The following is a 27,225-nucleotide window of genomic DNA, read 5'->3' as shown; positions in this document are numbered from 1 at the left end:
GTTTGGACAAAAGCATTTTCTATATCATCCTTAATGTATGTTGCAATGCCATAAATCTGATGGTATCTAGCACCAATCAAGGTGTAACCAATTATTTTTCCTCTTCTGTTAAAGTTGTCTTCAGTTTCAGCAAGCGTTTCTTGAAGAAGCAAAATGTCAATGTTATTTTCTTGCAGATTAATCTAATTTTGCTTTATGTAACAATGCACATACTATTAAAAATGCATAAATGCACACAGCCTTATCTGAACTGGAAAAAACTGTAAACTAAATAATTTAGCAGAATTCTTTCAAGAAATTTACCAGGTATTGGTAAATGAATCTATAATAAACAAATTTAAAACCACTTAACACAATAAACACATACAAAAAAGGGATTAAAATGCACCTACCTTAACACTTTATATTCTTCGGGTTCTAATTTATGGGACTGTTCAAGAAGCTGATTAGTTCGAGTTTGCCAGCGTTTTAATTCACCACGCAAAGCTGTAGTCTCAGCATTCATTACGTCAATTTGGGAACTCAATTCAAGGTTAGTGCTCTGCATTGGTGAAACTTCTTTTTCCAATTCAGATAACTATGGGAGAGAAATTATACATGTTTAATTGCACTCTGGCACATTACAAACTACTGCTAAAGAAGAAAATAAAAAATGCATAAAACTGATAAAGAATTAATGCAAAGCAGACTAATTAATTTTAAACATCTCTACAAACAAGAACAAATAAACAGGCTATTACATTTTATATGATATAGAATACGACACTGTACAACTAAGATTTAGATATAAACCTCGACAATTTGAACAGCAATGTCAACTTGCAATTATTATATATATAACAGGAGATCTGAATAGTAGAGTTGGAAGTAATCCAATTCCAACTGTCGTAAGAAAATATGGAGAAATTTGCATGAATAACAAGTCTAAGAATATTAGACTTCTGTACTTTCAATACTTTTATAATAACCAATACTTTTTTCAAAAAAAAAAATATATATATATATTGCAACTGAGCCACCAGGTCTGTAGCAACACACCACCATATATTTCATTCTGTTAACCTCTTCACACCAGATAGACTCAAACACACTGCTACATGGGACATTGTTACCCTCATTGTTTTCTCGCATTTCTACCCTAATTTGACTAAAGTCATCTGATACCATTAGTAATACCTCCCCCCCCCCCTCCTGCCTCTTTTATCATTCCTAAAAACAGTATACTCGTTACACTTGATCCCAGTGACCATATTTGATTCTGATAGCCAGCGGTTCACTAATACCAACAATCTTAGGCAAAATTGTATTTAATAAAGCAACGAATTCAAACCGTTTGTTTCTGATACTCCTAGCATTTGTGTATAGACAACAAATTACCACCTAGCCTATTCTTATAATTAGATACGCAATCTATTTGGCCTTGTAGAACTTTCCCTTTTCCCTCCCCAGACATACCTAAAAGGTCCAAACCCATTTTTTTTTTTACTCCTACCTCCACATATATAACCATACTCAAAGACATTCATATCTTTATCACGTTTGCATACCATAGCTGAACTTTCACACACATTTTCCCATTCCTCCCTTGATGATTTAGTTTACATGATTCTCTGCATTAGAGAACTATTTTTTTCCAGGCTCCTGATGCCAAATGAATTCGAGCGAAGGCTGTCTCTCTTATACAAGTCTTTTCTACCTTCAAAAACACCAACACATCTAAAATCTCACATCTATTTATTTTATACAGCCTGGGCATAGAATCATTTGCTACCATTGCCTTCCTTCTTAACTCAGTACTGTCATATCTGGGTAACAAATCTACATTTTTACTCTCGCACACTTCTTCCAACACACCTTTAGCATGTCCTCTCATACTATATTTATCACTAATTAAATTATTAGTTCCTATCAGAACTACCATCTCTTTTACTTTTCTTTTCTGTTTTCCAATTACATTTGTCATATATTTAATTTTTGTCTCCGATAAGCTAGAAGTAGTGACTCCCTCGGTAAGGGGAAATTTTAAGATTGAATCACCATACAATATTATCTCTTTTTTTTTTCATAGATTTCAATTGATTTACCTTGTTATTAATATTATGATTACCAAATTCAGCACATTCCTGCCTCTTAACTTGTTCAGATCTTTTTCCTCATCCTGCCTAAGTTTCATTAAACATTTTTCCACTTTTTCTAATTTTCTGGTCAATTTTCTAATAATTTCTTTTAATCGTGATATTTCCAATATCAGATTATCTTCGGATTAATTATCATCAACACTGCACCAATGCTTTTGCTCATTGGGACAAACGTTCTCCTCAAGTAGTCACAACTTCAACTTCAGACACTGCCCTGTCGTGCCGAGTTTAGGGAACCATTCTTAAGAATAGTAAAAACGAATAATAATTCTACAAGTATGTTATTAAATGCTGTAGTACAATAAATACAAAGAAAAAATTACACTAATATACTAAAAATTCATGAATAAATCTAAGAAAATTCTCAATAAATGAACAGAAATCACTGATCTTTCAAGAGCTTCTTATCAAGATGTCTTTTCAGCAAATAGCTTCGAATCTAATATCTGGCAAGGAATTCTCAAAATAATCTGTGAAACCTGTCCTTGATAAGTTTTCATAATATTTCTTCTGTTCTTTAATTCCTTAGTGCAGGCACTTCAAGATTTTATATGGCAATTCTGCATTATATTTAACTCTGTTTCTAGTTTATAGTTTTTCCAATTTTCTCTGTCAAGTTCTAATTTCTCTTTTACTTTTAACATTCTTTTTTAACAATTTGGTTTATTTTGAACTGTTTCAGAAAAAGTAACCATTTTTTATTTTATTACTTTTTCTATATGTTTGTTCCAATTACTGATGCCCTTTTCCTGGGTAATTTTTTTTTTTCATTTCCAAGGCTGTCATTGGCTGCTTTCTTCATTATGTTGCATATATTCTTCCGCTCTTCTTCAATATTTCCATTTTTCTCTATCTCTAATTTTCTATGGAACCATTTTCTAATATTTTCTCCCTTAACCGTTTTCAATATACAGGCTAACCCTTAAAGAACATGGATTTTGAACAGCATGGTTCCACTTATACGTGGTTTTTTGAGAATAAACATATTTGAAATTTTTTCAAAGATTGCAACAATTTAAATAAAAAACTTGCAGAAGCACCATGTAGCTCAGAAATATCTAAGAAGTTAAGAAAAAGGTAGGTCATGAATGTATAAAATAATAAATTTATTGAAAGTTTATTTTTCGCTTGGTTAGACTATAAGAAATTTAGTTTAATCCTTTATCCAAGTGTGAGCAAACAAAGTTTGTGCCTGAAAATATCTTCAGGACTGGGGTAAGGCAGTACAACACCGGGCAACTCGTAGCAAAGGTGGACCAAGCTAACATCACTACTATCTCAGTATCTCCCATAATGCAAAACACATCTCCTTGCGGATATGTATAATGTTATGCATCAAGGGGAGGGCCACTACCCAGACTAGTTTTGACCTATATTGAGGTCTCTTCAGTGGGAGCCAGGCCCAGAAGTGGAGATACCAGGCAGAAGCAATAGCGAGGTCATCTTTACCTATAGGAGTTACCAAAAGGTGTGCCAGCTTTTTATTAAATTACTTTGGATTTAGAATGAATGTATAAAATATATGTAGAAACTATTTTATCATATAGTATCATAAAGTATACACATATCTATTATAAAAAGTTAAAATTCATCAAAAGTTAAGCACATGAACACTTACAAACTGTGCGTGGCTATTTACAGTCAAGAGAAATGTAAACAAATGTAAAGATGCAGTATTAAATCATAACTGCATAAAATTAACTGTTATTAATTAGTTTAATTATTATCATAATATAAAAAATATATAATGATTCATTCATTAGTGTATAGGCTAGGCTACCGCAAAGTAATCGATTGCACTAGACTACCATAAAGCAATCATACTGCTGCTTCTTCGTTACCAATGCATGAATTGTTATACCTGTGAATAAATACGAATTTCTTTTTCACATTATATTTTTATTATTGACATCTAGTGTTAGTAATACATAAAACATCTACAGTGTTTTGTATCGTATAAGACAATATTGATGTAGGTACTGATAGACGAAACAGATGATGTAAACTTAAGTTATCGATAAATACAGTACAGTAGTGTAAATGTATTTTCACTTCCTTATGATTTTCTTTTCTTTAGCTTGCTTTATTGTAAGAATATAGTATATAATACATACATACATACCATACAAAATATGTGTTAATCAACTGTTTATGTAATTAGTAAGACTTCCTGTCAACAGTAGGCCATTAGTAGTTAAGTTTTTGGGGAGTCAAAAGTTATATGCAGGTTTTCGAACAATGCGGGGGGGTCGGAACCTCTAACCCCTGCATTGTTCAAGGGCTAACTGTACTTTCTATAATATCAAAAATCTGCATAATGTTATCTAGTAACTAAACTCTGGTTCAAAGATATGCCATTATTAGGAAAGAGAGGATTCTAGAACAACATACTAAGAAAACTGTCATGATGAATGATTTCTAAGTTAGAAGCAGTGAATTGATAATGATATTGGTACTGATATAATACAGAATACTCTTTGTGAAATAATACAATAAAATGAAGCAGTTGGATTTAAGTGAGTGCTTACCTGTCAGAAATGGAAAGAAGAACTTCAAAATTTTGAAACGAGTGAAAATTTAAAAGTTCTTTTCCTTACATTAAGCATACAATAGGTCAATTAAAAAAAGGATAAGCATTCAAGTATAAATCTTCACTTTCTAAAATTGATCAGAAAACATCTGACTATTGATGTAACAACAGAATGGATGGCATGAACATAACTAGCTAGAAGGATGAAGATTTATTAGACTGAGATTAGAATCAGCAATCATCTATTTGAAAAATATACTAGGAGAATGTTTGTCTTTATATACAACTTTTCAAACTGAAAAGTGAAAGCAATTAAGTGCATATGAGAAAGTGTGCAAGAAAGCACGTTCAGCAAATCTGTTAAAGATGTTGACGTACTAAATTTGGAATGACCAGCAAAGACCACATATTTAATGACAACTAGTTACTGGGGGTCCGTGCGGTTAGCCTAGTGGCTGCACGCTTCAAAACCATATGCCTGGGGGAAGGAGTGTCCTAGGTTCGATTCCCGTCAGAGATGTAAGGAGCTGAAGGATCTTCCTCAGCCATAGCCAAGTTAGCTGGTCTTGGGAGAGTGGACAATAGGGTTTTTCATCCCATCAACAAGCAAACCAGACCCGTGAACACACAGGATACAGTACGGCAAGGAAGGCAACAGGAAACCACCTTGCTCATAGTCACTTGCCTAGTATGGTAACATACAGGGTGTTCGGGATAAATTTGACAGTTTCGTAAGGAAAAAGAAAATCTTCTTTGTATCTATTAAATTTAATGAATTGACAAAAAAACATTACAGGCAGAGTTAATTACAATACTATCAACAAGATTTACTCAAAATAACCACCATTAGCATCGATCACAGCTTCAATTCTGCTTCGGAACCTCGAACAAGCTGATGCTACAGTCTCCCTGGGAAGGGCAGCAAAAACTGTTTTAATTTTATCCATTAACTGGGCTTTTGTATTACTGGAAGTGCGATTGGTGTCTTTTTCAACTGCGCCCCATACAAAATAATCCATGGGGTTAAGGTCTGGGGAGTTTGGAGGCCAAACATTTGGACTGGTGAAGTCGTAGAAATTTTCAGACAACCATTTTTGACTTTTCCCAGAGGTGTGGCAAGGGGCCGAATCCTGCTGCCATACATACGGCCTACCATTGGCTACCCTTGTTATCCAGGGCTTGACTACAGTTAGCAACTCCACGAACAAAGCCCGAATTCCAATGCCAGGGTTCTTCAACACCTGTTCCTGCAGATTTGCGAGGAATTCTGCTGTACGAACGCAATCAGATCGTCTGCTAGGGATCTTTCTTCTTGCTACATCCTCGTAGTCACCATTGCAAGTCTCTAGTTCATGCCTGATTGTTTTTACTGTATTCAGGGAGCATTGGGCAGCAGTCGTAATATCCTTATTTTGATGGCGGGCACGAATCATCATGATACAAGTTATTCTCTTCCATGATTCAGGTGGGTTCCAGCTATCCATCCTTTCTGACATCTTGTATATGAATGAAGAAGGGTCCAAACTTTTAAATGAAGAGAAGTGTGTGTGTTAATACATGTAACTTACGGAAAAATATAATTAATTATAAATATGTCAAATTTATCCCGAACACCCTGTAGCTGCCCCTGCCACCCGTATGGATGAAAGGAAACTAATCATCATCATCATCAGTTACTAGGAATAAAGTAATGTGATAGGAAACAGTGCTAAAGAAGATCAAAAAAAAAAAATAATAATAATAAATGGAAAGAACAGGAAGGTGTTTCTCTTCCAAGAAGACTTCATTACTGGCATTAGATCTTCACAATTTCTAATGCTAATAGTGCATGTGTCCACACACGATTTTTATATATATAATATGCATTCCAATATTCTGTCTCAGTCATAGAGCCATCTTCAGGAATATAGTATAAACTTGTAGGCAAAAGACCGACTCCTAACTAGGTACACAAACAATTTTTCAAGTATCCGTATGCAACAAATTCCAAAGGTGTGCCACAGAAGGCATCCAACCTAGTTAGGACATCAGTCTTTTATCCACAAGTATATATTGTATCCCTGAAGATGCCTCTGTGACTGAGACAAAATACTGGAATATGTATGAATGGATTAAAGAACGGAAGGAAAATATATCTTTATATATTTTTCATACTATACTAATACAGAGCGTATGTTTAAATTATGTATACATACTTAAAATGTGTACATTTCATAGATAAGATGAAGAATTTTATTGTTGTAAGGTAAATATATAATTTTCTACAACAAATGGGTTGAAGGCAGACACTTCAAGTCTCCATACAGTGAAGATGCTCAAATTGTGTGCCTTCAACAAAGATACATGAATGACATCGTTCTTCAAGAATTCTACAAAACATAAGACACAAGTCAGATGAAATGTCCTGTACTTCTTGCTGTACTGTCATCCACATTTTCTCCAACGCTTGCAGCCTTCAACTGTAAACTTGATTTTTCAAGTATCATATAAGAAAATCCAAAAGTATGAGGCATGCTACAAGAGGGCATCCAATCTGGTTAGATTGGATGCCCTCTTGTAGATGCCTCTGTGACTGAGACAAAATACTGGAAGAAATTAAATCTTTTTAATCCTTTTCTAGTGTGCTGTTTTACAAAATTAAATGTATTTTGCATGATGCTACATGCAATAATCGGGTCGAAAGCTGGATAAATTTGTGTGGAGTAAATGAGAAATCAACTAGACTCTAACAATATCACTGGCAGTAACTTGCTGCAGTCCACTGCCGAACAAATGCCTCTCCATGCTTCTTCCATTTTGGAAAATCTTGTGCATCTCTTCACCATAAATGTCCAAGTCTCATCTCATTTTACTGCTTGTCAACCTGGTTTTCAATAATCAGTTCTTGGTGTCTATTCTGTTGTTCCATTTGTCAAGTATTGTCAAATATTCTCAGCTCTTTTCCTGCACAGTGCCATTTGTACCATTTTATCACCATCATCATCAAACTTCTGATATATACCTCAAGGGGGTGTACAGGATATGATAGTACTATATGAAAAATTTACATCATTACTAACTTCCTAAATATAATTTTCCTCCAAATCAGTCTGCTAAATGTCATGACTCCAATATTATCAGGTCTTATATTTCTGTCTTCTAAGGCACTTTTTACTGTATCAATCCACCTATATCTTGGTCTTCCTCTGGATTTTCCTGCTAACCAATCAGAAAACACTTGTTTTGCTAATGTTTCCTCACCCATTCTATTTAAGTGAACATACCACATGAGATTAGCTCTGCTAATTCATTCTTGGATGCTTAACTAATGTCCTTGTTTTTGATATGATATTGCTATTGATGCCATCTGTTCATGCCCCTAATCTTTCTCAGGATTCTCATAACTGTGGTCTCTAGTCTTTGGTCAAGTATTTTACTTCTAACCCAACTCTCAGATCCATAAGTTAAAACTGGTTTGAACACTGTCTTGTATACAGCTAATTTAGTGTTCTGACTAGTTTCTCTCTTATTACATATAAATTTATTCAGTTGACTTCCTACCATACCAGCTTTGTTGATTATGTTGTATATTTCCATATTTAACTTACCATCTTCACTAAAAATTGTGCCGAAGTACCTGAAATGTCTTAATTGTTCTATAAGTTCCCCAATCACAATGCAGTTGATATTTTCAATTTTTTGATTATTTCATTGTCTTTGCCTTTTTAATGCTGACCTTCATACCATATCTATTACAACAGTTATTTGATTTAGTCAGGGAATCTTGCAAACTTGTACTGGATTTATTTAGAAGTATAACATTGTCTGTATAAAGCAAAGAGCTGACATTAATATCTCCGATTTTGATATCAGGTTTAATACTATTTTCCTTCATAATGTGATCCATATAGATAATGAATAACAGAGGGTATAAAGTACATCTTTCTCTCACAAAATATTTAGCATTAAACCATATTCCTGTACTTCCTTCAATTCTAACTGCTGACTTACAACTCAAATAAAGACTAAGTATTGCTTGATATAATGCCCCATTAACACCACATAACTGTAGCATTTGGAATAGCTTCTCTCTTGGCATCTTGTCATATGCTTCTTCGAGATCAAACAAAACTTAAATACAGATCTTTGTTATATTCCCATGATTTCTCCAAATACCTGCCATAAAGTGAAAATCTGAACCTGACAGCCTCTATTCAGCCTGAATACAACTTGTTCTTTACCAAGCTTCTCTTCCACAATCCTTCTCAACCGTTTCATAAGTATTTCATAACTTGCATAAATCTTACCAAGAACACTCAGTAGGAAAATGACTCTGTAATTCTCACATTCAGTTTTATTTCCCTTTTAATATATGGGTACTATGAGAGCTCTACTCCAATCACTGGGAATTCGTCCCTCTGTCCAGGCCATTTGAACTATGCAGTGCAGCCCCTGTAAGACTTTTATACCACCATACTTCAGCATTTCTGATCAAATATCATCTACTCCTGCTGCCTTTCCACATATCAAGCCTTTGATGGCTTTTTCTACTTCAAGTATGGATATGTATTCCTGACTGTTTGCCTGTTGAGTGTTTTTTACCACTGTGCTGTCATCACTGCTTGTTTCATTTAGCAGTTTTTCAAAGTAATTACTCCATACTTCAAGGATATCTTTATGTCCGGTTTTCATGTCACCTTTATCATCTCTAACTCCTTTTACAGCACTCTTTCCTCCCTTTCTGAGCTTCTTCAACAACCTCCAGAATATCTTGCCAACTTGATATTTATTTTCTATGTTCTTGCAAAAGTACTCCCATGACTTTTGTTTACCTAGTTTTACACAGTGTTTAGCTTTCTTACATTTGTCTCTGTATTCTCTAAGAGCAAAAGCTGACTTATTTGCCAGGAAGTTTTGATATGCTTTCTTCTTTTCCTTCACTGCCTCTTTAACTTCCTGTGTCCACCATGGAGTTCTGATTTTTCTATCCTTGCAGACAACCTCACCACATGCCTCTCTGGCTGAATCAATCAGGGTTTTCTTCAAGGCTTGCCATTCAATCTCCAACGTTTGGTTCTGTTCTCAAACTCTTTCATTTTTTCTTCAAAAATCTTTGTATATTTTAGTCTACAGTTCACATCTGAGAGCTGCTCAACTTCTATTCGCTTTAAAACTTTCTTCTTACATCTTCTTTTCAATATGAAATTCAATTTTATGCTACTCATTAGTAAAAATCGTGATCACTTCCAGTTTCAAATTCGCTACACTCTAGTCTCCTTCACCAGTGAAAAAACATCACTATCAACAATAACATAGTCAATGAGATGTTTCTTATTCCTAGCCTCTTCTCTCCATATGAAATTGTGCACATTTTTATGTTGGAACATGGTGCTGAGCAGAAATCCAACAGGTATTTGCCATTATTATTAACTTTGCTCTTTTCTCCAAACTTTCCCAAAATATTTTCGTATGTCTGACAATATTTCCTACTCTGCTATTTAGATCCCTAACAAGGACCAACTTTTCCTTTTTCATTGTGTCAGTTGCTTTCACTAAAGCCTCAAAAAATTCCTCCACTTCTACCTTAGTAGAACTTCTGTGGGACCATGGGCACAAATAAGCCTCATTGTCCAGTTCCCCCATTCTCATATTTGCCCACATCACTATACTTGAGACTGCATGCTATTCAAGAAGCTTAGCCTCGTATTTAGTGTTGAATACTATGGCTACTCCTTCTTTTCCTTGATTGTCATTGCCTGAATATAACATTGTATATTTATTGCTCGGAAAGATCTCACCAGTTTTTGTTTCAGTCATCCCTATTATGTCGATCTAGTACTTATCCAATTATTCAGCTAGCTCAATTTCTTTGCCGTGCAGGCTTCTTATGTTAAAAGTACCGATCTTGAATTCTGGTGATGTTGAGTTGGGGGTGTGCTTTCAGATTTGTTCCAGTAGCTGGCTTTTTGCTGTTTGCCCTGGCAAAAACAACAGGAGGGGCAGGGGGCCTTGTTTAACTGGATGACTCCCCAGCCAGCATGAAATTCTGTCATGTTATACCATCATTTGAAAATTTGGTTTAATCAATAAGAATACAATTTGGTCGGCTAAATCCCAAATTGCCAGTCCATCCTTGCCTGTTCAGTATCCAAGTAGATACCTAACAGGGTGCACCACGAGAAGGTGAGGATTGGACATTAGGTCAGAAGCCCTGGTCAGCTCTCTGCATTCCTTTGAAGGCTATGTGGAGGTCTCCTCTCAGTAATATAGCTTTGACCCTTAAGCTTCCAAACACACTGTTGCCTTTTATTACTAAAGCAAATATTATTTTTGTTTACTACTTTATCAAAGTATTATTCTATTTACCTAACCATGTTATTCCGAAAATAGCTCTTTCCATGTTTTGTTTCTCTATGATTGTTTTAATCAGGTGCCAGGTTTCACTACCATAGTCATTGTTGGGAGCATACAGTGGTTGCAGATCTTTCTGTTTAGGCAGTTTGGTAAATTGGTTTAAGTTTTTAGATCACATTAATCTGGAAGACAATTTTAAGATATAATTAGATGTATTACCTCCCTACACACACACATATCAAATTAATGCAGTCAAATACCATTATGATTTGTATTTTGTTGTAATAAATTCACTTAACTAAAAGAATAACGTAAAAATTTACGTTATCAAAATAATTTTGTAATGGCAGCAGAGCCCAAACAGAGAAAGAGAGAGAGAGATGATGGCATTCAAATTTCAAGAAATGCACATATTTCTTCTTCTTAAATAGCTTCTCCAATATGGAGGTTAGCAATCATGTGCAGCAGAGCATACTTGATTGCTAACCATGATTCCCCTGACAACCTTTAAATCTCATAGTAGCTCTCATTATCCATCCACTTCTTTAAACATCAACCTATGAAATACTTGGTCTAACAGAAGACATTTTTCTTGATGATCCTCTTAATATGTGTCTTGCCATCTTGCAGTTAGTTAAGCAAATATTAAGAATATATTCTTTTAATTTAATAAACTGAAAGTCTATAATAAAACTGTTCTTATCTGAAAATTTTCTTAATCACATTCTCTTCCATGGTATTAAGTTTAACTGACAATATGAAGCAAGTGCAAGCATGCACTTACACATATACACTTACCCACCATTATATATATATATATCATGATCATCATCATTATGCATATCAAGGATTTAGGCCTAGCATGGCCTGTTCCAGCCTTAGAAGTCATCGTTGAATCATTTAAGAGGAGGCCTGGTTTTCTTTTTCCTAATGGCTTGTACTTTAAGCCTTGTTTTGGTAATCTTTCTGTTTTCATTCTTTGAACGTGTTCCATCCATTTATGTTTATATTTTTTAATTTTTTCTATTACTAGTTCTTGGTTTATTTCTTTCATAATTTCTTCATTTCTTTTGTGATTAAATAGGGTATACTTTGCAGTTTTTCTCATAAACTTCATTTCTGCTGTTGTTAATCTTTGCTTGTCTTTTTGTTTTATTGTCCAGATTTCGCTTTCATACATTAAGACTGGTAGGGCTAATGTATTATATACTTTTAGTCTGATTTGTTTTTGAACTAGGTTTGGTTTAAATACAGAGTTAATTACACATGTTATTTTTAAATATTTTGCAATTTTTATGTTTATATCTTTTTCATTTTCATATGTAATCATACAACCTAGGTAGTTAAATGAATTCACCTGTTCTAAGATCTTGTTATCTATTACTATTTTAGTTCTTCCTGGATCTTGTCCTTTAAAGGCCATAGTTTATGATTTTTCTGTTGATATTATCATACCATAATCTTCAGATATCTCATTTAGATCTAAAATAGCTTTCTGTAGTTTATCTTCAGAATTTGTAATTATTATTTGGTCATCAGCAAAGAGGGGAGTGTTTAAGTTTACTGTAGGAGAAAGTTTAATTCCTTGATGTAAATTTTTATTCCATTTTATTATTTCATTTAAATAGATATTAAAAAGAGTTGCTGCGAGGGGATCGCTGTCGGACCCCTTGCTTTATCTCTCTCGTATATGATAGCTCGTGATTTAATCTTATTTGTATTTGATTATTTTCATATATACTTGTGATAGCTTTTAGGATATTATTTGGTATTTGTCTTTCTTTTAATATGTTAAATAATGTTTCTTTTAACTTTGTCAAATGCTTTTTCAAAGTCAATAAATGCAATATGTGTTTCTAAATTGTATTCTCTTCTTTTCTCTATTATTAATTTTAGGCAAAAGGCTGAGTCTATACATGATCGTCCTTTTCTAAATCCATTCTGTACTTCTAAAATAAAGTTTTCAGACTATTTCATTAGTTTGCTATTTAAAATTCCGCTATATATTTTGCAACAGGAATTTAGTATACTGATACCTCTATAGTTTTTAGGGTCATCTCTATTACCTTTTTTAAAGATAGGAATCACAATTGCTTTTTTCCGTTCTATTGGGGGGGATAGCAGTTGAATAAATTTTATTTATTTTTATACATATATAGCAATCTGTAGTATTAACTCGGTACCGGGATATGTTCATATTTATATATACTGACTATAACCGAGACTAGAATAACAATTAAATTTATTCAAAACGAAACATGTTTCATCGGATTGTCCGACTTCTTCAGGCGTGGGAACATAGAAAGCAAGTAAACACTATAAGAAACATCGTATCACTATAAATTTTATAATACTCCTCCCTCCATTTTATTCTCCCTGTCATTCCTGAACACACTATACCCATCACATTCAATCCCACTAGCTATATCATCTACAGTCAGCCATGATTCACTAATACCAATAACCTGTGGTCTGGAAGTGCCAACCATGGCCAAAAAAACTCTTCCTTCTTGTTCCTAATACTCCTAGCATTGGAGTACATGAATTTAAGACCCCCCATTAGCCCCAATCCTACCTTGATGCCTTATATTAACTATCCCATTCTGATTTGTTGTCCTTATTCGCTCTGGCATATTATACTCATTCATACATTCAACTGCCTCCCTAAGGACTCTATATCTACTCATCCCCCTTAATAAATCTAGTTTCCCTAATTCTGCACATCCACTACATTCAGCAACACTTTTTCAAATCTCCTTACACTGTATCCATTCAAATGCAAGCCATCCATCTTATATAGATCCTTTCGCCCATCGAACTCACTCCACATGTCCACAAATTCGACACCACTCATCATACATAACCCACGCATAGTCATTTGCAATTATGGCCCTCCTTTTAAACATTTCACTGTCATAGCGTGGCAAAAGACTAATCATTCTAACTCTCTCACTCTTTTCTTTTGCTACCTCAAACAATTCATTCAGGTCCTCTATCATTTCCATTTTATCTCCTTTCAAATCATTCGTACCTGCCACAACAATCATTTCTTTCACCCTTTCCTTTTGCTCTCTAATAGACTCAGTTACATCCTTTATGGTCGCACCAGGTTAGTACGATTTTATCAAATCCTCTACTAACACACCTCGTACTAACGAGTCTCCATACAGCACTCTATCCTTCATTTTGTTCATGTTCACACTTATACGCTTATTTTTCCTATCATACTTTTTATTACTGGCTGGTTCATTCAGTCGACTTATGCTCATACACTCTAGCTGCAGTTTTGCCCTTTGTATCGCACCACTCAACAACACGATCTCACTCATTGCATCTATCTCATCTTTTTTATTCTCTGTAAAACCATTAATATGCTTTGAATTAATACTATCATTCACACCCTCAGAGTTCTCTGGTACAACCTTGCCATTTCTTGTCATATCACTATTTTCTTCATTCTGAAGTTTGACAAAAATATCACTCACGACCCGAAATACACTTTAATTCCCCATCCTCCCTACATTTTCTACACACACATTCACTCCTTTATTATCATCTAACCACACTCCGACCGCACTCCGCAAAGTGTACATCTTGCAGATAGTACACTGAATCATCTCCTTTATATTACCGTTCTTGAATAAAGATGGCGAACCATCATTATTGGCCGCCATTTTCCTTCATACGGGAGCCATACTTAATTTTAACGTATTTTATCAAATTATAAAAAGAAACACCAAAAACACACAAACAGATGAACTGCGATACGCAAGGCAAACAAAACTACATAATATTCAAGTAATTTTATCAACGATAACTTAAAATAACACTTATCTTATAAGCTTTCAACACACACATACGACTACGAATCCCTCTAGCGGCCAAATTCCTAGTTCCCCATGCCCGGAATAATAATAATAATAGCAGTCATTTTATAGTGATACGATGTTTCTTATAGTGTTTACTTGCTTTCTATGTTCTCACGCCTGAAGAAGTCGGACAATCCCATGAAACATGTTGCATTTTGAATAAATTTAATTGTTATTCTAGTCTCGGTTATAGTCAGTATATATATATATATATATATATATATATATATATATATACCAGAGTAGAAAGTTCTCATTTAAAAATTTATGTAACTAATTAAAGCAATATTTAGTTTTCTATTACACATCTCATGTAAGATTTCTAAGGCTAAGAGCTAAATGAATATAATAAATATTCATTTAGCTCTTAGCCTTAATCTTTTATTTTATTTTTTAAATTTTAAATATATAGCAAGATTGAGACCTAATTTTGAGAAACCACTAATCCAGTAAGATGCAAAACAGAAAAAGAAAATAAGAATTAACAACAGTGGTATTTAAAACAAAATTTTAACTTGCGGACTTGATTTGGTTGATAATAAAAAAAATTAGCCAGGAAGAAAACCAGGATTAGAGTTATGAAAAAAAATTACAGAAGGTGCCACAGATGGCATCAAGGACAGAATCATATCAATATGAAGATATTAGAAATGAACTTAACAGAAGAGCTAAAGTTGTTATGTCACTCTGAACATGAAAGGAAATGTTACTCTGTGACACCAAAAAGGCAGGAAACAAAATCCAACGAAAGCCCAGATCTAGATGAACTGATGAAGTTTATAGTGCATTAAAATTCAGAAATCCAAGTTCTGACTATACTGGAGACCTGACAAATATGATTAATTTAAAAGAAATTTTATGGAGAAGGCAGTGATAATGAAAATTATCTATTACTATTATCATAGCATCCTGTAAATCTTCTGAGGTACATTTCAGGAAATGATTAGGATATCTATGATCCTCTCATTTTTAAAAACTTATATAATACACATTAACTAGCAGAGCTGCAGATAGTCATGAACAAAATGAGAAGTATCAACAGAGAAGAAATGGAATGAGCAAAAGAAAACTGGATAAGATAAGATAAACTATCAAACATATGCCATGCACAGCACTACTACAACAGATTCTAAAATTTCTCATCAATAGGAATAATATAAATAAGCACACACTATATTGCATATTTATGCATTACTCCCTTGTCGTCTGCAATGTGTTATTGAATAAATCTGATGCCGACAACCCAGTAAATTAACTGATTTGATGATGCATCCTTCAACAGCTATCCAATACTTAATTGTTGATTAACACAAATAAATTTATGTAAAAAATAAATAATTCCAATATCATACATTCAACTCAGAGACAATCCATTTAACATCTGACTGCTATTTCTCTCTACCAAACAAACAAACAAGCACAAAAGTACTCAAATCAAAACACATGAATTATGTCTGAAAAAAAGGGTTACTTGCTTTAGTCTGTAACTCCTTGTGAGCTCGAAGTAATTCATCCTTTTCATCACGCAAAAGGCGGTTACTTTCAGTTAAAATATTTAACATCTCAATTTTGCGAAGAAGCTCAACATGCTGTGCTTCACTTGCAACTAAAGCCTGCAATCAAATTATTATATAGTAAGGCTCAATCAATGGAGATATATATATATAACAAAACAAACAATCAATTGTTTTAATTTTAATAACTACAATTTATATAAAAATATGAAATTGCTGAATTTCGGAAATTAATCTTCATCACAAAGTTCTTTGTTTTAATCAAGATGTGAAAAGCTATCAATGCTTTCAGACAAGCTCAAACTTTTAAGATTGTCTGAAATTGTCTTGCTTGAGCTTGTTTCACATTTCACAATGAAAAAGGTCTAATAGATGTTACATTCAACATTGAGTGGGTAATTTGAAAATGGGAAATTTGTATATATGTGAATTAATTTCATGTCAACATATACATTCTATATACAAATATCCTTGTCATAAAGATACTTCACATTTGCATGTGAAGCATCTTCCATTACACATGGGTACACAATTAAACAAGAATATACTTTCTTGTAAATTATAATTTGTTAACAAGTGACAAAACTTTATACAACTATCGCTGATCCAGAGGATTTTAATAGTATGATGATACAACTTTTTTTTTTCTAAACTAATTGTATATGGAAAATATGTGATTTCTGAGTGATTCAATCTTAGCATCTTACTAAGTGCTCCCTCCACTGATCAGACCTCAATAAAATATCTTCTTGATATTTATTTTCTATGTTCTTGCCAAAGTCCTCCCATGACTTTTGTTTACCCAGTTTTACACAGTATTTCACTTTCTTACATTTGTCTCTGTATTCTCTAAGAGCACAAGCTGACTTATTTGCCAGGAACTTTTGATATGCTTTCTTCTTTTCCTTCACTGCCTCTTTAACTTCCTATGTCCACCATGGAGTTCTAATTTTTCTATCCTTGCAGACAACTTCACCACAAGCCTCTCTAGCTGAATCAATCAGGGTTTTCTTCGAGGCTTGCCACTGAATCTCCAAGGTTTGATTCCTGTTCTCAAACTCTTTCATTTTTTCTTCAATAATCTTTGTGTATGTTAGTCTATAATTCACATCTGAGAGCTGCTCTACTTTTATTCACTTTAAAACTTTCTTACATATCATTCTTTTCAATATGAAATTCAATTTTATCCTGCTCAAGACTAAATAGTGATCACTTCCTGCACCAGGGAGAAAACATCACTATCAACAAGTTGGGGGTTTGAAGGTAGTCTCGATGTTGTATTTATGTAGTGTTCTGTCTATTTTTTCTGAAATGCTTCTAACATATGGTATGGCTATGGCATTCTTATAATCTTTTTTGTTTTTAGCGATATTTTTATGGAGGATCTTGTGAATTTTTTTTTTCTGTTTTTATTTTTTTTATTATAGCCATTTTTTACAAATGTATGGTTAATGATTTCAAATTCTTAGATTAGAGCTTGTCCATTCGAGCAAATAGTTAGTGTTCTGAGTTTGAGGATGCTTATGACTCCTAGTTTTTGTGCCTGGTGGTGGTGGTATGAATTTTTGTGTATGTATTGGCCTCGTGTGTGTCAGTTTGCGGTGGACTGAGAAGAAGACACAGCCTGAGGGAAGACGTGCCACGAGCATGTAACAGGATGCACTATCCTAATCAGAAAAGGCGAACACAAACGACACATTAAATACCTCCATTATGGAAAAATAGGCCTAGCAGACCACATGATTGTGGAAAGGAAAGGCACCATGTCCCTACACTGCACCAAAACCTGGTTTGAGAGAAAATTCAAAGAAGCCTGTGAAATGATAAAATATAATCCAAACCTGAACAAAAATGCCATTCCAAGAATGTGGAGGATCCATCTGCAACCCTTATAACAACCCAGGAGCCCAGAAGAAAATCTCCATATGAGAGGATTTTAGAAATGTTTAACGTAGTTCTGTTTTTAATTTATTTTTATATTTATCATTTTTTTCTCCCAAATTTTATTTTAAATTATTTTATTTTTTTTTTTTGAAATATCATTTAGTTTTTATTTTTTACTAGAGGTCAGGATAGATAAAAGATTAATAAGCAGCTTATATTCATTTTACCTTTGTAAAATGCAGTGACATGTAACTTGTATCTTATATGTATTTTCCTGATGATGACCTCAATACAGAGGTCGAAACGAATATTACTTTCCTAATATTAAGTAAAGGAATTATTTTAACATGTGTGTTTGTCTCCATAAATTCTTAACTATGGCTAACCACTGTGTAACCTTAAAAGAAAGAATAAGGGTACAATAGGTTTTCAGCCTTGTGAATAAGATTCACACACACAGATCTTTAAAGACCATTCACACACACGTGATACATACTTTTTATCTAAGGCTCTTTATGGGTAGGTCAAAATGCAAGCTTAGGATTTCTGAAAAATTTTGGATATTATGAATAATTCAATTTACTATACCAAAAAGAACAATAATATTTAAAACATCTTACCTGAGACTTTTCTTGCATGTCTTTCAATTCATTCTGAGTTTCTTCAAGCAGCTTTTCAATTTGTTCTGATTTTATTTTGTAACGGGAACATTCAGAGTGCGATGCTTCACACTGAGTGATGGCAATTTCCTTTTCACGTCTTAAATACCTACACCGTAAATAATTTTTAATGGATTATAAAATATTTAGCTATATGATTTTATATATTATACTTAGAAAGTATGTATATTTGTATTCACTCTCTCTCTCTCTCTCGTATACTGAAATTAATAACTTCACGAGTTGCCATAAAGTATGTTCTATTGGAAACATATCGTGTACAGGGGGTCCCAAAATTCACGCAAGAAGTAATTTTGATAGAAAACACAGGTTTTTAATTAAAAATTGTAATTTCTTATTGATTCATAAAGTATACAGTATAGGGTTATGCATGAAATAGCATATCGGGTAAATGGCCTTACGGCTTTGCTGCCACATACGCACTCTTTTGTCGAAATTTTCCATGATCGTTTTGCATAAATGTGGCTGAATTTCGTTGATACAGCATTCAATTTCCTCCTTCAAGGCATGGGTGGTCGTGGGCTTGTTGGCATAAACCTTAGACTTCAAAAAACCCCAAAGAAAAAAGTCCAATGGCATTAAGTCACATGATCTGGGCAGCCAATTCTGATCACCAAAATGGGAAATTACACGACCAGGAAATGACTCATGCAGTAATTGAATTGTTTCTCGGGCTGTATGACATATGGCACCGTCTTGTTGAAACCACGTCGCCCACATCCATATCTTCCAATTTAGACACAAAAAACTGGATTATCATGTCGCGATAGCGAGCACCATTAACTTTTATTGCCTTACCAGCCGCATTTTCAAAGAAGAATGGACCGATGATGCCTCCAGTCCAAAATCTGCACCAAACAGTGACACGTTGTGGATGGGATGCATTTGTTTCTCAACAATCACTCGTGGATTTTCTGAACCCCAAATACGACAATTTTGTCGATTAACGAAGCCATCAAGATGAAAATTAGCCTCATCGCTGAAGATGATTTTGTTCGAAAAATAAGCATCCACTTGTTGTTGTTCCATAATCCATTCAACGAACTCTCTTCGCTGTGTGTGGTCAGTAGGCTTCAGTTCTTGAGTCAATTGAACTTTGTAAGCATAAAGATGCAAATCTTTCGTGAGAATACGCTGTAGAGAGCTTCTCGAAATGCCCAATTCAAGACCATGGTGCCGAATTGATGTTCCTGGACTCTCAGCAACACTCTCACGAACTGCTTCGATGTTTTCTGTTGAACGACTTGTTGAAGGATGGCCAGAGTGTATAAGATCACTAATTGATCCAGTTTCCTTGAATTTTTTAATTAATCTTTTCACAGTTGATGAAGTTATATCACTATTCTGACCATATTTTGTACGAAAATTGCGAACTGTAGCTGCCAAACCTTCATTATTTTTAAAATATTGCTCAACAATGAAAATGCATTGTTCTTTCGTGTAGCGCTCCATTTTTAATAACCCTGAACTATCAACTGTCATGCTGTCTTTTTTTTTCTCGTTGGCAACACTTTACCGCACAAATGGCGCTAAATTTAAATCTTACGTGAATTTTGGGACACCCTATATTAATTTGTGTGTCACTCAACACGCACACAAGTTTGCAAAACCTATAATCCATCATTACCGTGTGTAGTGAATTGACCAAGAATGGTGGGTGGCTGACATGCTTTGTTGAACACTAGAATTTGTATCTAAGTTTTTAATGCTTTTCACAGCATGAGACAGTAATAAGAAAATAATCTATTTATTTACTTAATTGCTGATATGTTCTTAGATTTATACCCAGCATCATCAGAACACAAGCAGTTTGAGTTATGGAGAAACTAGCAAAATATCAATTAATTGAGTACATAAATATATTTTCTATAATTTTCTTATGCTCTTCATTAAGCTGTTAAAACTTATGAATTGCTAGCATGCTAAGGCTTTCTACAAGTTCAAAAAGTAAACAGTGCTAGAAAGAAAAACTGTTCCTCACAGAGGTAGGTGGAATGAAAGAGAATGCAGAAGATGGTCTGGTAGATGGGAAACAGAGCAGTGATAGGTTGGTGAGCAGGAGTTCCACGTGCATGTGTGTACAAGAGAGAGAGAAGATCAGTTAATTGAATTACCCTTTTCTGGATAGTATTAAAAATTTAATTGGACATTTTTGTTTCACAAGTGTTAGAGGTGAGAAAAAATACATCTGAAATATAGTATATAGATCAATATACAGCACTAGTTATGGAAGATATTGTAATGTTGGATATCTGAGTATTATAATCTTTTGTAATGTAAAAGAAGATCAAGCAAAACTATGGATTTGAGGTTAGTTTTTCTTATTTATGAATGGGAATAGGTTATATATATGAGAAACATATATACGAGAATATGAGAAACGTCAGCTGTAAAAGTACAGAGCTGTGATACTCTTGCATTGATATGGAAATATGAAGAATGATAGCTATTATCATGACAAACAGTGAATGACATAGAGGAAACTAGAAACCAAGTGCAAACACTGGGAACTTGAATTATGAACTCTACATCCATTCTTTGTGATTCAAGTTAATCACAGTTTTGGTATTCTGAATGAAAAACATTAAGCTTCAAAGACAAGGTTAGAGTGATTATGAGAAATAATAAAGCCAGCAATTGAATGCAACTAAACGTACGAGGACACATTGAAGGAGAGATCAAAAAGGAGAAAATTCAAATTTTATTATCTTCATCAGAAGTCAGATTTGATAACTGAATATCACCACTGTATGCAAGGAGTAGTTTGAAAAGTTGAGGCAGATAGTAGTTCTGACCACCACTCGAGGTTCTGTTAGAAAATACCAAATACAGCTTAGACATCAGTAAGTGTAGGTGAAAGTATTTTTAATGGATTTTTTTTTTGGGGGGGGGGGGGGCAACGACTCTTAATTGCAGAACAGTAACTATTGTTTTTGGTTATTTAGCTATTTCATGTCGATTCATTATTCATTTATTTTTACCATACGATAATTGGGAGGAGACCTCCACACAGCCTTTCAAGGAATGCAGATAACTTACTAGTTATCTGCATTCGGTTATCTAGTCAGTTTATCTAGTCAGATAAACTGACTAGATAACCGAATAGCTTGAAGGGGAAGGGGGGGCACAGCATACTTTCCTACAGATAAAAATTAAAACTCCTAAATCAGTTTTAAAAATAACAACAAATAAGCTAAAAAACTCAGTCCACCTCTTCATGAAGTGCTGCAGAGGATTGTAAAAACCGTCAATGTTATCAAGACAAATCCTCTGATGTCTAGACTTTTTAAAATGCTGTGTGAGGAAATGGGTGCCAAACACACTGTTTTTCAGTGATGCTTGATGGCTTTCAAGAGGCAAGGTATTAAAGAGAATGTCTGAGTTGAGACATGAGGTGCTTTGTTTTTTAAATGGGGAAAACCACTCACTGGGAGACAGTTTCAGCAATAAGGATTTTTTTATTGAAAATTGCTTATCTCACAGATATATTTGAGAAACTGAATATTCTCAACACTTCACTTCAAGGGAATGAGGCAAATGTACTTTCTTGGAAGTTGAGGCATTCATGAGAAATTTAGAGATCTGGAGACACAGTACGTGTCAATGGTACAAGACACTGATAATCCAGTGCTTCCAATGGTGATAAAAAGCTGCCTACTTGATCATCTCATAATGTCAAAAGTTCATTTCGAAAAATACTTTTGTGATGATTTTTATTGGATTCAAAAATGCATCTGGGCTATCATCTCTGAACATAAATGAGCAAGAACAACTCATCGATCTCACTAGTGATACTTCACTGAAAAGTAAATTTAAGGAATTTTCTTTGTCAGAGTTCTGGATACATATTGGCAAGGAATTCCCAACTTTGAGCCAAAAAGCATTGAAGATCCTTATTCCTTTCGCAACAACTTATTTATGCGAGAAAGGTTTTTTGGCTTTGGCAGCTATGAAGTCAAAGTATCGTTCAAGACTAAATATTGCTAAAGAACTTAGAGTGGCCATTTCTGATATTACACCATGTGTTGATAAACTTTGTTCTCAAAAGTAGGCCCATCAATCACATTAGACTCTGACATTTAAATGTTTGATTATTTTTACAGAGAAAAATGAAATACTTGTTAGTTAAATATTGTTTCATTTCAATACATATTTTGGTTAACTGCAAGTGTTAAAACTAATTTTTATTGTAGACCTAATATTGTGATACTTTAATTATTTTGTGTCAAAAACTGTTAAATAGTATGTAGAAAACACAAAATAAACTGAATAAAACGTCAAACTTAGTATGACTTCTATTTTGATAAATAAAATCGGTGGTGGTGGTGGTGCGTGTGTGTGTGTGTGGGGGTGACATGGTTTTCTCTTTTGTCATGTGGGGCTCAGAGGTAAAAAGTGTGAGAACCACTGGACTAGGCTATTATTTTTTTAACCTGATGGGGGGAAAAACAGTGATACATCATTCATTACCTCCTGAGTTGCTGTATCTGGGTTACAATGAATGAAATGATGTTTAAAAATTAAAAGAAAATGTGTAAATTATGAAAAGAAAAACATTTTGAATGCATTTACAACCTGGTTGAAATTCACTCACTACTTGTCTCTGATAACTAACCTGTGGTAAGTGGGAAAGCAGATTTCTGGAGTCTGTTACAGCAAACGGGCTTCCAAATATCATGAAGAATAACATAATTTTCGTTAACCATCCTAATGAAAAAATTGTCTTCTAGGTAAGACATCAATGATCAGCAAGACACCATTTTTTCTTTCCTTTTATATTCTATGTCGCTTAGGTGTTCTTTCTTACAGATTTTGAATTTCCTTCTAGTGTGACTGATGTACACTTTGTCACATGAACATGGAATCTTATACATCCCAGAGTATTTTTCAAACAGAATGCTACCTTTGAGTTCTGTGGGATGTTAACTAGTTGGAAGACTGTTATCACATTGACCTTTTCTTAATAATAATGATCTGTCTTGAGATCCTGCCTGTGGTAGTGGTACTTTTTTAAATTAATTTCTGTAGTCATACAAGTTGGTTTTTCAGAGTGATAATTTATTTAGTCACTTTTTTTGGAGTAGCACTTCAGAAAGAATATAACTTATTCCTTTTTTTTGTGTATCATTCCTTTATATTAAAAGTGTAATTTTTTTTAAAATTGTGATGATATCTAAATTTTGTTGAGGATAGTGAAAGGAGCTAGCATTTAAGCATCTTCCTCTTTGGGTTGATTTTCTATAGACATCAGCATTAAACCCCACTGAGTTTTTATATAAAGAGAGAGATAGAGATCAAAAAATGGTATTTTTCAGCCTTTCTAATCTCCAAAGTAAATCTGATTTGGAAGTAATTGTTGTTCAGGAAGCATACACAATCATCAACATAATGCCACCATAAGTGGCATTATGTTGATGATTTATGTTTAAGGATGCTTATGGCAGAGTTTCATCCTGAGAGTTTCCATAAATAAATTAGTGATAGAAGGTGATAGTGGAAAGCCCATTGCTAAGCCAAATGTTTGGAAATAAAACTTTCCAAGTAAAGAAGGAAGACTGATGGCTCTGATAGAACAGTGGGGTGATATTAGAAAAAAAAATAGATCTACAATAAATATCACTGATTCCTCAACTGGTATATTTGTAAATAATAACACCACGAATGGCTATAATGTCAGAGGGAATAACTTGGATATCTGAGAGTCTCTTAAAACAAGCAGGTTTTAAGGATGACCTACCAGCATGAGCCTTAAGAAACTTAGATGAATATTCAGAGAGAGAGACAATAGGCTGCAAAACTTATATCATCAGCCACTGCATGAAGAACATCAGCTTTGTGTATTTTGAGCTGGGCATACCATATAATCTAGGAGTGATGGAATGTCTTAAGCAGTTTAAACTTAATGCCTTCCGATTCTGTTAAAGTTAGTTCATTAGCCTTAATATGCAACAACTGATTAGGATAATAGTTCATTTCAAAATAAGTGGAAGAGTCTAATAACAGAGAGGAGATCTTAGCATCAGAGTCAACACTGACTGATATAATTGTGGAATAGCCTTTGTCTGCTTTAAGGATGATAATGTTGCAATTATGATGTAGAATTTTAGGAACATTCCTTTTTAATGAGTAATGTTGCTTCTTGGTACATGAGCTTTCAACAGAGAGAGGATGCAGTAACCACATATCTAAAGCATCTTCCTGAGATAATAACTTAGTGCCTTTTTCCACATTTGCCATGATATCAACCTTCAGGATGAGGAAAGGAGTAAAGGAAGAACCGAAACCTTTACTCAAAACTGAAGATGGTATCTGATTAAGTTTGTAATTTGATAAGTTTATTACTACAGGGTGATCCATAAGCCATGAAGGAGTTTAAGCATTTAATAACCGTTTTTATTTATTAATTATTTTATTTTATTTTGTTATATCCCAAATATAACAAAATAAAATAAAACAATTTGGGATTTAGCCGACCAAATTGAATTCTTATTGGTTAAACCAAAATAAAAAAAAAAAAAAATGATGGTACAACATAACAAAATTTCATGCTGGCTGGGGCGTCGCCCGGTTAAACAAGGCCCCCGTTGTTTTCGCCAGGGAACCAGGGCGAACAGCGAAAAGTCAGCTACTGGAACAAATCTGAAAACAAATCCCAACTCAACATCACCAGAGATAAAGATCAGTACTATCAACGTAAGAAGCCTGAATGGCAAAGAAATGGAGCTAGCTGAGGAATTAGATAAGTACCAGATCGACATAATAGGGGTGACTGAAACAAAAAAGACCAAAACTGGTGAGATCTTTCTGAGCAATAAATACAAAATGTTATATTCAGGCAATGACAATCAAGGAAAAGAAGGAGTAGCCATAGTATTCAACACAAAATACGAGGCTAATCTTCTTGAATGGCAGGCAGTCTCAAGTAGAGTAATGTGTGCAAATATGAGAATGGGGAAATGGACAATAAGACTTATTTGTGCCTATGGTCCCACAGAAGATTCTACTAAGGTAGAAGTGGAGGAATTTTTTGATGATTTAGAAAAAGCAACTGACACAATGAAAAAGGAAAAGTTGGTCCTTGTTGGGGATCTAAATAGCAGAGTAGGAAATCATTGTGAGACATACAGAAATATTTTGGGAAAATTTGTAGAAAAGAGCAAAGCTAATAATAATGGCAAATATCTGTTGGACTTCTGCTCAGGACATGGACTGGTTATTACTAACACCATGTTCCAACATAAAAATGTGCACAAATTCACATGGAGAGAAGAGGTTAGGAATAAGAAAAGTCTCATTGACTATGTTATTGTTGATAGTGATGTTTTCTCCCTGGTGCAGGACACCAGAGTGTACAGAGGATTTGAAATTGGAAGCGATCACTATTTAGTCTTGAGCAGGATAAAATTGAATTTCATATTGAAAAGAATAACATGTAAGAAAGTTTTAAAGCGAATAAAAGTTGAGCAGCTCTCAGATGTGAACTGCAGACTAAAATACAGAAAGATTATTGAAAAAAAAATGAAAGAGTTTGAGAATAGGAATCAAACCTTGGAGATTCAGTGGCAAACTCTGAAGAAAACATTGATTGATTCTACCAGAGAGGCATGTGGTGAGGTTGTGTGGAAGGATAAAAAAATCAGAACTCCCTGGTGGACACAGGAAGTTAAAGAGGCAGTGAAGGAAAAGAAGAAAGCATATCAAAAGTTCCTGGCAAATAAGTCAGCTTTTACTCTTACAGAATACAGAGACAAATGTAAGAAAGCTAAACAGTGTGTAAAACTAGCTAAACAAAAGTCATGGGAGGACTGTGGCAAGAATATAGAAAATAAATATCAAGAAGGTGGCAAAATATTCTGGAGGTTGTTGAAGAAGCTTAGGAATGGAGGAAAGAGTGCTGTAAAAGGAGTTAGAGATGATAAAGGTGACATGAAAACAGGAGAAAAAGATATCCTTGAAGTATGGAGTAATTACTTTGAAAAACTGCTAAATGAAACAAGCAGTGATGACAGCACAGTGATAAAAAACACTGACCAGGCATGCAGTCAGGAATACATATCCACACTTGAAGTAGAAAAAGCCATCAAAGGCTTAAAATGTGGAAAGGCAGCAGGAGTAGATGATATTCGACCAGAAATGCTGAAGTATGGTGGTATAAAAGTCTTACAGTGGCTGCACTGCATAGTTCAGAAAGCCTGGAATGAGGGACAAATTCCCGATGATTGGAGTAGAGCTGTCATAGTACCCATATATAAAAAGGGAAATAAAACTGAATGTGAG

General features: G+C 34.2%; 1 protein-coding gene across 3 annotated transcripts in view; it reads right to left on the bottom strand.

Annotated features, from left to right (window-relative positions):
• The window catches only part of LOC150106811 (nucleoprotein TPR-like), an 826,699-nt gene that overhangs the window by 326,932 nt on the left and 472,542 nt on the right, over window positions 1-27,225 (bottom strand). For all 3 annotated transcript variants that reach the window (XM_090393327.1, XM_090393328.1, XM_090393329.1), the window contains exons 30-32: window positions 18,889-19,036; window positions 16,346-16,483; window positions 393-577 (exon numbers count right to left, since the gene is read on the bottom strand). In XM_090393327.1, the coding sequence (XP_090249453.1) occupies window positions 393-577; window positions 16,346-16,483; window positions 18,889-19,036 (471 nt within the window). The remainder of the gene's footprint in view (window positions 1-392; window positions 578-16,345; window positions 16,484-18,888; window positions 19,037-27,225) is intronic.

Source organism: Typopeltis vanoorti, chromosome 5 (assembly GCF_054136105.1).
Source record: "Typopeltis vanoorti isolate ZY-2024b chromosome 5, IOZ_Tvanoo_1.0, whole genome shotgun sequence".
NCBI lineage: Eukaryota > Metazoa > Arthropoda > Arachnida > Uropygi > Thelyphonidae > Typopeltis > Typopeltis vanoorti.
Note: the sequence above shows the minus strand (reverse complement) of the source record. Positions and strands in the feature narration are given on the sequence as shown.